This window comes from Prenolepis imparis, unplaced genomic scaffold (assembly GCF_030444845.1).
Source record: "Prenolepis imparis isolate NDT839.2.m4 unplaced genomic scaffold, iyPreImpa1.0 SCAF_6, whole genome shotgun sequence".
In the NCBI taxonomy this organism is placed as follows: domain Eukaryota; kingdom Metazoa; phylum Arthropoda; class Insecta; order Hymenoptera; family Formicidae; genus Prenolepis; species Prenolepis imparis.
In genome coordinates, this window is record NW_028141164.1 from 13570164 (window position 1) to 13583491 (window position 13328).

A 13328-nucleotide genomic window follows, 5' to 3' on the forward strand; every position below is an offset into this window, starting at 1 on the left:
TAAAAAATTCTTAAAAAATAGGAGCCGGGAGGAAAATGTACAAATTAAATGTAAAAACCGGAATGTGTTTCTCAGGCCGATAATCCATGCTGACAAGTAATGCCATTGAAAGTATCTCAAACATCTCTAGATGAAACTCCGGTTGGGGACAATCGAAAGCTATAGATAAAAGAGTGTCGGGAAGCCGGAGAGAGAGCATTGTAATGTGAAAAGAATCCGCTCAGGTAAAAATTATATAAACGCACTGTACACATCCCCAATAAAAAAGGAAAAAACACAGAAAGGACATATCTTAAACCAATGACGGATTTAGAGACAATATCGAGCGTTTCCGAATGAGGAAAGGACTGCGCTGAAAACATCGAGCGGTCATAAAAATAATAATTGTAATATTATAATATTTTAAAATAATTTTGGATGGAATGGAAGACGCTCAGTGTAGCGAGAAAAAAATTGTGAATTAAATCCAACTAATTTGATACTCACTGTGAAACACGGTGGTGGTTCAATGATGGTATGGGACTATATATGAGTGCTAAGGAGGGATTGAAAAATTACAATTCATCGAGGATATAATGAATTATGAAACATATATTGCCATTATGAAAAATAATCTATATCTGCCGTGCCAGTGCGGAAATACTCAGACTCGAAAATCAATAATTTCTTACAAGACGACGATCCGAAACAAACAGACTATAATACCAAAAATTAATTCTTATATTAAGTTTCCCGACAATTGCATACTCCTTCACAATCACCGGATTTAAATTCCATAGAACATTTGTAGAATATTTTCAAAAATGCGAGGAAGAGGCAAACAACAAATCGTGTAGAATTTATTAAAATTTTGAGCCGAAATTTTCCTATAGTAAAAATTCTGTCCCAAAATTTCGTCCCAAACGAAAAATCTCGTTGATTCTATGTCACGAAAACTACAGACAATAACTCCAAAAGTTACCCGATAAAACATTAATTTTTGTGTTTATTATTAAAAAAAAATCAGGTTGTACGAATATTTTATATGTGCTTTCGAATATCATTATTTTTTTATTATATTGTTTTGAATTTATAAACATGTTATTTCTATAATTTTTATAGTTTTTTATATATTATTAAAAAAAAAAATAGAGTTTATAATATGAACAAATAATTACTTGTTTATATTATATAAACTCTATTTTTCTTTATTTATTTCATTATTTATTATCACACAGAAATAAATTATTTTATGTTAAAATTCCTAGTATACGAATACTTTTGATATAGACGACTTTTCAAAATTCTACATTTATACGTCGCAGTATTTTTCATATATAGATCTTTTTGAAATGTTGCATTTTAATTATAATGTCTTAAAATAAATTACAAAATAGTGCATTTTTAAAGCGCAAATTTTGATGGTTTGCTAATTAATTTGTTTTACTACAATTTAATATATTCCTAATTTTAAGCTGGTAGTAAAATCATATAAAACATGTGTATATGTTTATATAACAATATTTATTTTTGCAAAAAAATTTTTCTTAATCAAACTCAAGAGAATTTACAAAAATAAATATATGTATATATATATTCTTTTATGGCGTTGAGAAGCGCTGCGAAAGTTCAAATCAATTTATTAATGTCAAAGTTTGATTAATTGTTAGTAAATATTAAAAATATTTAATGGCACCTAATACAATATAATTCTATATTTTCAATATTTTATAATATTTTTAATTCTAAACCTTCAATTTAATTTTTTATATTATGCCCTTAATATTGTATTTTTTAATTCTGCGATCTCGAAGGAAAATTCGAAAATCTTTGAAAAACCTAGAAAATCTTAATAATAAAGGTCAAAAAATTATTTTAAAAATATAATAAATAAATATAATAATTTCAATAAATAATTAATGTAATTCTAATTAATTAATTTTATATACTGTATATTTTACAATAAAATATAAATTATTGATCGGAGAATTTTTTGAGAAGTGCAGCGAAATCGTTTGGATATCGTTTTGCTAGACATTCATTTGGCACATAATAAGTACCTTCGAATCTAGAAAAAAATCGTCCAATTTCTATATTATTGATCAATTTTGGTGCACCTATCGATAAACCATCTAAAATAAAAAAAAAGAAGTAGTTACATTATACAGACAAAAAATAATAAAAAATATGTTATTTACAAAATGCCATTAATATTCATACCTTGTTGCACATAACATATTATGTTATTTTCAGAAAGAATTATGTAATGCGGTTGATTAAAATTATTTGAAGAATTTCGACAGCAACAATAGCACACGTGATAATATTCTAGACATTGGCGTAAATATGACAACATATAAGAATTGTGTAATGTAGATGTGCACCTAGGATCACATCGAGTATGCCATCCAACTATTACACCATATGGATTATTTATTTCTGTACCATGATGGAAAGTGTCTAAATGTTTTACGATCATTCCAACTGCAAACTTAATTCTTTTTGTCCTTCTTGGTTGTTTTTTTTTGTCAGATATAATCTGTGCATATGTAGAAAACATAATATAATATAATTATAATATACCTAATTATAATTAAAATAGTCTCTTTTTATATTATTATATAAATACTAAAATACATTTCATGATGTGTAATAAACTACCTTAATTGATCCTGTTATATTTCCGCAATCGTACACTTTCTCAATATTTATACCTTTAATTTCTTTGAAACATTCGATAAGAGATTGTATTAAGAAATTGGCATCCCAATTGCGATGTATATTATGATCTTCAAATTCAATTCTAAAACAAGTGACCATGTCAACTGCTAATCTTATCTGAAATAAAAACACACACATGTAAACAAAGTTTTGGTTACTAACAAAAGTTCATTACTGTTACTCATTGCTTATAAAATATATTGATTTATTAACTTGACGTATTATTTTCAAAAGACCTGTGGTGTATTATTGTCGAAAACTTTAAACATATAACTGATGAAAACACAATTAATATTTAATGACCTATAATGTTCGGTCAATTCTTTATAGGTACATGAATCTTTCACAATGTTTGTCGGATACGGAAGATGAGATTTCTCTTTCATACGTAAATATTTTGTATATTTGAAATCTTCTGCATTACTGAAAATATATTAAATCATTTTTTTAATAATCTTTATATACAAAATATAAATAAAATAAAATAAAAAATACACATTTATATTAATACGTAGTACATATATATATAAAAAGTGTTATTGTAATCGATTCAAGATTTCTCTAGCATTTGTAACAAACTACTTAAAAATTTTGTATGTTAATCTATCAATTAAACAATTTTCATTTTTAAAAATTAACAATGTTTGACAAAAAAATTGTATATAAAATATAAAAATAGATGCCTAACATTTTTTAAAATTAATTTTTTTTTAATTGATTACATTTATAATTTTGCATATAAAATCAATTTGTCATTTTGTACGTGTTACATCATAGAGTAATCAAAAAATTAATAATATTAATCAATAAAATATAATTAAAAAATAAAATTTTATTAAAACATTTTATTAAACATTTTATTAAAATATGTGCTAAATTTGATAATTGACCGCTTTCGCGGTGAACATGAACATGAACATTAGCATTGGTTTTCGGGTTTGAACCGCGTAGACATTTTGTTTGATTCCAATGTTTTGTTAACATTTCGGTTTATTTCATCAGGAAGGAACAACCTAATACTGATACTAATAATAAAATGTCTACACGGTTCAAATTCGAAAATCAATGCTAATGTATATGAACAAATAAAATCATAATTTATAATCGTACTCTTATACAAATGCAACATTGCCTTAGAAAAATTGTATATTTTCTTTAATACATACGCATATGTACTGTGCGAAATTGTGCATTTCACATAATATTTTTTATATAAATTAATATAATTTATTATTTGATATTTAAATTTTATTAAAATAAACACTTCATATATATTACACACACACACACTAATAAAAATTAAAAATATTATGTGACAATTAATTATAAGATATGTATGTCAAGATATCAAAATAAATTATAAAAAATATCATAAACTATTAATTTTTTACTAAGTTTATCTAAATATATGAATATGTTTATGAGTAAAACAAACAAAATAATATTGATTTTTGTAGAATAATTATATTGTTCTGTTTAAAAATTTCAAGATAACTTTGATCTTATGTCTAAAAGAAAAGAATTTTGATTATTCTTCCATGTGCATGCGTGCGTGCATGTGTGTGGGCGAGTGTGCGCGCGCGAGTTAAAGATTTTGTTTAACGTTTGAAAAAGATATATTTTTAAATATAATGTTTTATTAATTTATAACAGAAATCGTGAATAAATTTACAATAAATTGTGTATATATGTATATATATATATATATATATTTATATATATACTGTGTAAATACATTAAAACCAGAAATATTGAAAGGACTCTAAAGCTAAATTATACTTACTAATTCGAATTCCATAAGATTCCAATAAATATTTTAAGATTATCAATTGGCACTAAAGTGCAGTGTATGCCGAGTCTTCTGGCAACAACGTGATATGTAACTGTTAGAAGATGCCTTCGAACAAATTCTGAAATCTATATCATAAATATATTTAAAAAATTTTATTTAATATTTATAAGGTATAAAACACACAGTTATGCTCTCGCCTAGCACATAATAATTTATAATTATAATACTTGACATAATTAAAAATATCTTACGTAATTTATATTTTCCAGATTTAATGAGTTGAATAATTGATGGATATCTAAATCTGAGAATATAAATTCTTCAAGTATAGACATAATATTCTCTACTTCTGTTGGATTCCAGAAATTGTCATAGATATTGTTATCTCTCCAAAAAGAAAATTGTTCAAAGGACGTCGAGCATATTGAATGCGCAGGATATTCATTTTTAAGACGAGATTGTATTTTTTGAGTGATATCATTCAACCACGTTCTTATGACCGAATAAGACACATGTGGTTGAAAATATTGTACCACAATAGTAAGCAGCTGTTCGAAAAGCTGCTTTTCATTCGGCATATTTAAATATTTGATTAATTTGTATTTAAACCGATATTGTTTTAGACATTGAAAAAATAGGCCAAAGTAATATTTACTTGTCAAATTGGAATTGAGTTGCCTAAAATAATTTATGTATTAATTGTACGATTACACTAACAAATAATGTTAACAACAACATAGTTTATTGAATTCTCTACCATGGTGCGGAAATATTTTTATTCAGCTCATCCAAAATAAAGTAATACATCATTGAATCTTTAACTGTGGAACGCAGAAGATGTTTCAATTTTCTTCTTTGGTTTTTTCTTAAGTTATTATCGGATATCAGAGACACATAATACTGTAGTTTTTTGATGCACTTTATACTTGCTTTTATTTTTTCCTCAAAATTTATATTGTCAAAATTTTTTATATGTTTCTCTGTATTATATTTTTTCCTAGCAGTGGAACACCTATAATTAAGATAGAAAATTCTAAAAAATTATATTAAATAACAGTATGAGTATAAGATAAACTTTGAACACTATACACTTTTTAATTATATACCTTTTAAAATACATAATAATATAAAATATATACTTTTCATCATAAAATTAATGCCTTTTAAAATACATATAAATTGTTTAATTCCATATTTACATTAATAATAAAGAAATTATAAATTATAATACTGATTTGATCATTTAATAGAGAAACATAATCATCAACTTACAAAATTAAATTTTTTATCTATATTAATTAATTAATTTTATATAAAATTAATAATTAAAAAAAATTAATTTCGTGAAATGTGATTATTTTTCAGATTGCACAAAAATCGAACAATTTTGACGTCAACCTTTCTAAATCAATAGATATATTTTTTATCAAAAATGTACATATAAAATATGCAGATATGTATTTCATACATTCAAAATATTTTTCAAAATGCATATTAAAATTGAATTTTAGCAATGTATGTATATTTGCATTAATTTAAGTAAATCTTCTATACCGCACATTTTTTAAAATGTAACATTTATAATGATAATGGGATTTGTATAATGTGAATATATAATGTGGATTACATTCAACATTATAAATTACATCATTGATACTGTACATTTTTCCTACAAAGAATTTTCGTAGAAATCAAAGCAACTTGGTCAACGACAACAGTCAGCGACATCTCACTTATTAAAAATATAAAAAAATTGAATTTCTTGTTTCTCTATAAAATATATAATATGTACATTTATAAAATAAAATGTAGAATAAAACAGTACTATTTTAAAAATTTTACAAATTGTATTATTTGATAAAAAAATTATTAAACATTTCATTTTTTCGTAACAAGTGAAATTAGCAATTTCTTGTAAAAAAATATTTATATAAAAAAATTTCTTTTAATTATTTTAAAATCTTTATCTCTACGACAAATATATAATTGGTAATATTTATTTTTTAAATTCACTATTTTTCTATTTTTTAAGAAAATTTTATTGTTTATATTTTCAGCAAACAAATATATTGGTTGAATAAATAAATAAATACAAATAAATATTTTCTTATTTTATGTATATTTTACGAGAAAAAAAATTTACGATTAATTTAAAAAATACAAGTACACAGAATATCGACTTTTGTCCGATTTGACTATTATGCTCATAATTTAATAATTAAGTCTAGACAAAAAAAGTGTAAAATTTTAATTTATGATAACATGAGTCACGAACAATAGCGAGCTTCTTATCAAATTTGTATCAAACACGCAAAGTTTAGAATCGATAGACGTAACTTGTCACGACTCGTCGTATTTTTAGATGCATTAAAATTTTGGCTTTACTCAATATTGTATTAGGTACAATCCTTTAAAAAATTTTAGATACTTATTACAATCGTTTTTGTTATAGCTCGAAATAGCTATAACTACTTATATTACATCCGCTTGACAACGCGCTGGCCGCGAAGAAACCACATTTGCAGCGAGACACGCGCGAAAGCTAAATGTTACAAAAATGCAAGCGAAGCGAAGGAGACTTCGAATTTTCTTCGCTTGCATCCGGGACTTTGACCAAGAGGGCCTGTTACCAGGCACCCCCTCCGATCAAAAGATTCCAAAATCCGGCTATAAAACCGAACAGTAGACGCGCTCGCAGTAGTCGCAAATTAAGAACCGAATTACGAGTAACGCCATCGCTAAGATATTAACATACCTATGTACGCGAACCGCCGAATGTTCTAAGTTGTACCAACGTCGCCGAGCGACCGTAATCCTAAATCATTCGAGGATACGACGCGAGCGCGAGTACTCTAACGAATACAGGAAACAGAATAAAAGTGTAAAACAAGTTGAAATAAAATAAGTGTATTAACAAAGAAAAACTACAATCTTCTTCATCCCGGACCGGACCATCCTGACGCCCACGGATTCCTACCCCAAATTCGACGCGACCCCTGTGCCTTACTCGAGGCACACAACATATTAGATTGTAATATTAGAAATAAGTTGGATGTGCAATGAAACAATAGACGCTATTAGTATTGTAACAACACAATAATTTTAATTTTACTTTTTTGACTATTAGTTTTCGCAAAGATATTTTGTTAATTAGAAATTAAAATTAATATAAAAAAAATTTTTAATCTTAAAAAAAATTTATAAAATAATTTATTAATTAAATGTAACCAAATAGAATAAATTTTTTTTAAATTTACCTCTGGTAAAATTTCATTTCCCAAAACTTATTATAGCTCCGTGTTATATGCTGAAATCTTTTACACGTGGAGGTAAAACTCTCGACATCTTCAATGCTGATGTTGTCGTCTCCCAAAATGATAGCAGTCACTTCGTCGGGCAAGGATGTTATCGTAGCCATCGGAAAAAGTTCAGAATCAAAAGATCTCGCGACGCACGTTATTTAGTGTGGTTTTGTATCACTAATTTTATTTATATACTTATGTATACGAATGTGAGAGCACAATATTTATTCCACGCGATGCGTCAGCCACGAGCACTCTATCTTGTGTGAAACCTAAAAGGACCGTAGATGCACTCGCCTTCGAGGTACAAAGGTTCCAAACTATTTGATTGTGTGTGTGTGTGTGTGTGTGTGTGAGTGCGTGCGTGCGTGAGTGCGTGCGTGCGTGCGTGTGTGCATGCGTGCGAGCATGTGCGCTTGCGCGCCCGCGATGTATGTGTGTATGAGTTGTGTTGTGTGTGTAAATGATCAGGAAAAAGAACTCTTATTGGTCAATGTGAACAATAAGTTATATTTCAATAATCCCTTGAAAAATTTTCTATACAATCGCTTTTCACTGGCTGCGAGATTTATGATTTTAAGACGATGTATATTATTTCTCATGACTTTCTATATTATTTTAAAGTTAGAGGCCATTTCAATCAAATAAATATTTTATGTATGTATGCCTTATCTGATTTGTAATTGTATCTAAATTTAAATATTACGCGATTGAGTCAAAATTTTAAAGAATTTTTGTATATTTTCGTTAACTCAGATTGACGTAGATAATAATTATAAAATTATCTTCTTGTTCCTCTTTATTATTCTTATCATTTTGTTTAAATATTTTTTTTATATTTTCATATAATAATTTTTAATATTTTGCATATATACAAGACGTTTTAAAATAATAATTATAATATTATAATATAAAACGACAACATGAAAATGCGATTAAGTACGAGGATAGTGTTCAAGGTACAAATTAGAGTTTATTGACTATACATGTGAATCAAAGTCGATGTAATATAAAAATCTATATAAAAATTTTTAACACGAACACATATAGAGACGTACGTTTCTGCTATTTTTTTGGCTATCCTCAGCGCATTATAATTAAAATTAAAACAAAATGTAAAATATTCTGGAAGTTATTGAATAAAATTAAAAAATTTTTTAAAAATAGGAGCCGGGAGGAAAATGTACAAATTAAATGTAAAAACCGGAATGTGTTTCTCAGGCCGATAATCCATGCTGACAAGTAATGCCATTGAAAGTATCTCAAACATCTCTAGATTAAACTCCGGTTGGGGACAATCGAAAGCTATAGATAAAAGAATGTCGGGAAGCCGGAGAGAGAGCATTGTAATGTGAAAAGAATCCGCTCAGGTAAAAATTATATAAACGCACTGTAGACATCCCCAATAAAAAAGGAAAAGACACAGAAAGGACATATCTTAAACCAATGACGGATTTAGAGACAATATCGAGCGTTTCCGAATGAGGAAAGGACTGCGCTGAAAACATCGAGCGGTCATAAAAATAATAATTGTAATATTATAATATTTTAAAATAATTTTGGATGGAATGGAAGACGCTCAGTGTGGCGAGAAAAAAATTGTGAATTTAATCCAACAATTTGATACTCACTGTGAAACACGGTTGGTGGTTCAATGATGGTATGGGACTATATATGAGTGCTAAGGAGGGGTTGAAAAATGGCAATTCATCGAGGATATAATGAATTATGAAACATATATTGCCATTATGAAAAATAATCTATATCTGCCGAGCTAGTGCGGAAATACTTAAACTCGAAAATCAATAATTTCTTAGAAGACAACGATCCAGAACATACAGCTTATAATACTAAAAATTAATTCTTATATAACGTTTCCCGACAATTGCATACTCCTTCACAACCACCGGATTTAAATTCCATAGAACATTTGTAGAATATTTTCAAAAATGCGAGGAAGAGGCAAACATCAAATCGTGCAGAATTTATTAAATATTTGGGACGAAATTTTCCTATAGTAAAAATTTTGTCCCAAAATTTCGTCCCAAACGAAAAATCTCGTTGATTCTATGTCACGAAAACTACAGACAATAACTCCAAAAGTTTCCCGATAAAATATTAATTTTTGTTTTTATTATTAAAAAAATATCAGGGTGTACGAATATTTTATGTGCCCTCGAATATCATTATTTTTTAAATATATTGTTTTGAATTTATAAACATGTTATTTCTATAATTTATAAGTTTTGTTTTTGATTTATTATTTAAAAAAATAGAGTCTATAATATAAACAAATGATTACTTGTTTATATTATTTATATAAACTCTATTTTTCTTTATTTATTTCTTTATTTATTATCACACAGAAATAAACTATTTTATGTTAAAATTCCTAGTATACAAATACTTTTGATATAGACGACTTTTCAAAATTCTACATTTATACGTCGCAGTATTTTTCACATATAGATCTTTTTAATATGTTGCATTTTAATTATAATCTCTTAAAATAAATTACAAAATAGTGCATTTTTAAAGCGCAAATTTTATTGTTTGCTAATTAATTTGTTTTACTAAATTTTAATATATTCTCAATTATAAGCTTGTAGTAAAATCATATAAAACATGTGTATATGTTTATATAACAATCCTTATTTTTGCGAAAAAATTCTTAATCAACTTCAAGAGAATTTACAAAAATAAATATATGTATATATATTTTGTATATATATTTTTTATGGCGTTTTGAAAAGTGCTGCGAAAGTTCAAATCAATTTATTAATGTCAAAGTTTGACTAGTTGTTAGTAAATATTAAAAATACTTGATGGCACCTGATACAATATAATTTAATATTTTCAATATTTTAAATGATTTTTAATTCTATATCTTCAATTTAATTTTTTATATTATGCCTTTAATATTGTACTTTTTAATTCTGCAATCTCTAGGAAAACTCAAAAATCTTTGTAAAACCTAGAAAATTTTAATAATAAAGGTCAAAAATTATTTTAATATTATAATAATTAAATATAATAATTTAATAAATAATTAATGTAATTTTAATATATTTATTTTATATACTGTATATTTTACAATAAAATATAAATTATTGATCGGAGAATTTTTTGAGAAGTGCAGCGAAATCGTTTGGATATCGTTTTGCTAGACATTCATTTGGCACATAATAAGTACCTTCGAATCTAGAAAAGAATCGTCCTATTTCTATATTATTGATCAATTTTGGTACACCTATCGATAAATCATCTAAAATAAAAAAAAGATGTAGTTACATTATACAGACAAAAAATAATAAAAAATATGTAATTTACAAAATGCCATTAATATTCATACCTTGTGGCAAATAACATATTATGTTATTTTCAGAAAGAATTATGTAATGCGGTTGATTAAAATTATTTGAAGATTTTAGACAATAGCACACGTGATAATAATGTAGACATTGGCGTAAATATGACAACATATAAGAATTGTGTAATGTAGATGTGCACCTAGGATCACATCGAGTATGCCATCCAACTATTACACCATATGGATTATTTATTTCTGTACCATGATGGAAAGTGTGTAAATGTTTTACGATCATTCCAACTGCAAACTTAATTCTTTTTGTCCTTCTTGGTTGTTTTTTTTTGTCAGATATGATCTGTGCATATGTAGAAAACATAATATAATATAATTATAATGTACCTAATTATAATTAAAATAATCTCTTTTTATATTATTATATAAATACTAAAATACATTTCATGATGTGTAATAAACTACCTTAATTGATCCTGTTATATTTCCGTACTCGTACAAAGTCTCAATATTTATACCTTTAATTTCTTTGAAACATTCGATAAGAGATTGTATTAAGAAATTGACATTCCAATTGCTACGTATATTATGATGTTCAAATTCAATTCTAAAACAATTGACCATGTTAACTGCTAATCTTATCTGAAAAAGAAACACACACATGTAAACAAAGTTTTGGTTACTAACAAAAGTTCATTACTGTTACTCATTGCTTATAAAATATATTGATTTATTAACTTGACGTATTATTTTCAAAAGACCTGTGGTGTATTATTGTCGAAATCTTTAAACATAGATATGAAAACACAACTAATATTTAACCACATATAATGTTCGATCAAGTTATAGGTAAATGACTTTTTCACAATGTTTGTCGGATACGGAAGATGAGATTTCTTTTTCATACGTAAATATTTTGTATATTTGAAATCTTCTGCATTACTGAAAATATATTAAAACATTTTTTTAATAATCTTTATATACAAAATATAAATAAAATAAAATAAAAAATACACATTTATATTAATATGTAGTACATATATATATAAAAAGTGTTATTGTAATCGATTCACGATTGCTCTAGCATTTGTAACAAACTACTTAAAAATTTTGTATGTAAATCTATCAATTAAACAACAATTTTCATTTTTAAAAATTAACAATGTTTGACAAAAAAATTGTATATAAAAAATAAAAATAGATGCCTAATATTTTTTTAAATTAATTTTTTTTTAATTTTTGATTACATTTATAATTTTGCATATAAAATCAATTTGTCATTTTGTACGTGTTACATCATAGAGTAATCAAAAAATTAATAATATTAATCAATAAAATATAATTTCAAAAATAAAATTTTATTAAAACATTTTATTAAACATTTTATTAAAATATGTGCTAAATTTGATAATTGACCGCTTTCGCGGTGAACATGAACATGAACATTAGCATTGGTATTCGGGTTTGAACCGCGTAGACATTTTGTTTGATTCCAATGTTTTGTTAACATTTCGGTTTATTTCATCAGGAAGGAACAACCTGATACTGATACTAATAATAAAATAAAATGTCTATACGGTTCAAATTCGAAAATCAATGCTAATGTGCATGAAAAAATAAAATCATAATTTATAATCGTACTGTTATACAAATGCAACATTGCCTTAGAAAAATTGTATATTTTCTTTAATACATACGCATATGTACGCACAATTTCACATAATATTTTTTATATAAATTAATATAATTTATTATTTGATATTTAAATTTTATTAAAATAAACACTTCATATATATTACACACACACACACTAATAAAAATTAAAAATATTATGTGACAATTAATTATAAGATATGTATGTCAAGATATCAAAATAAATTATAAAAAATATCATAAACTATTAATTTTTTACTAAGTTTATCTAAATATATGAATATGTTTATGAGTAAAACAAACAAAATAATATTGATTTTTGTAGAATAATTATATTGTTCTGTTTAAAAATTTCAAGATAACTTTGATCTTATGTCTAAAAGAAAAGAATTTTGATTATTCTTCCATGTGCATGCGTGCGTGCATGTGTGTGGGCGAGTGTGCGCGCGCGAGTTAAAGATTTTGTTAAACGTTTGAAAAAGATATATTTTTAAATATAATGTTTTATTTTATTAATTTATAACAGAAATCGTGAATAAATTTACAATAAATTGTGTGT

The 13328-nt window shown here is 25.6% G+C and overlaps 1 protein-coding gene across 1 annotated transcript; it reads right to left on the reverse strand.

The window, feature by feature from the left end:
* Positions 1 to 1953: 1953 nt before the first annotated feature.
* LOC145937439 (uncharacterized) lies at positions 1954 to 7910 on the reverse strand. The gene is made up of 5 exons (XM_083040457.1): positions 7750 to 7910; positions 5250 to 5504; positions 4744 to 5170; positions 2694 to 2817; positions 1954 to 2111 (listed from the first exon to the last, which is right to left on the reverse strand). Exons 1-5 carry the CDS (start codon positions 7908 to 7910, stop codon positions 1954 to 1956), a joined length of 1125 nt encoding a protein of 374 aa, XP_082896583.1.
* Positions 7911 to 13328: the final 5418 nt, after the last annotated feature.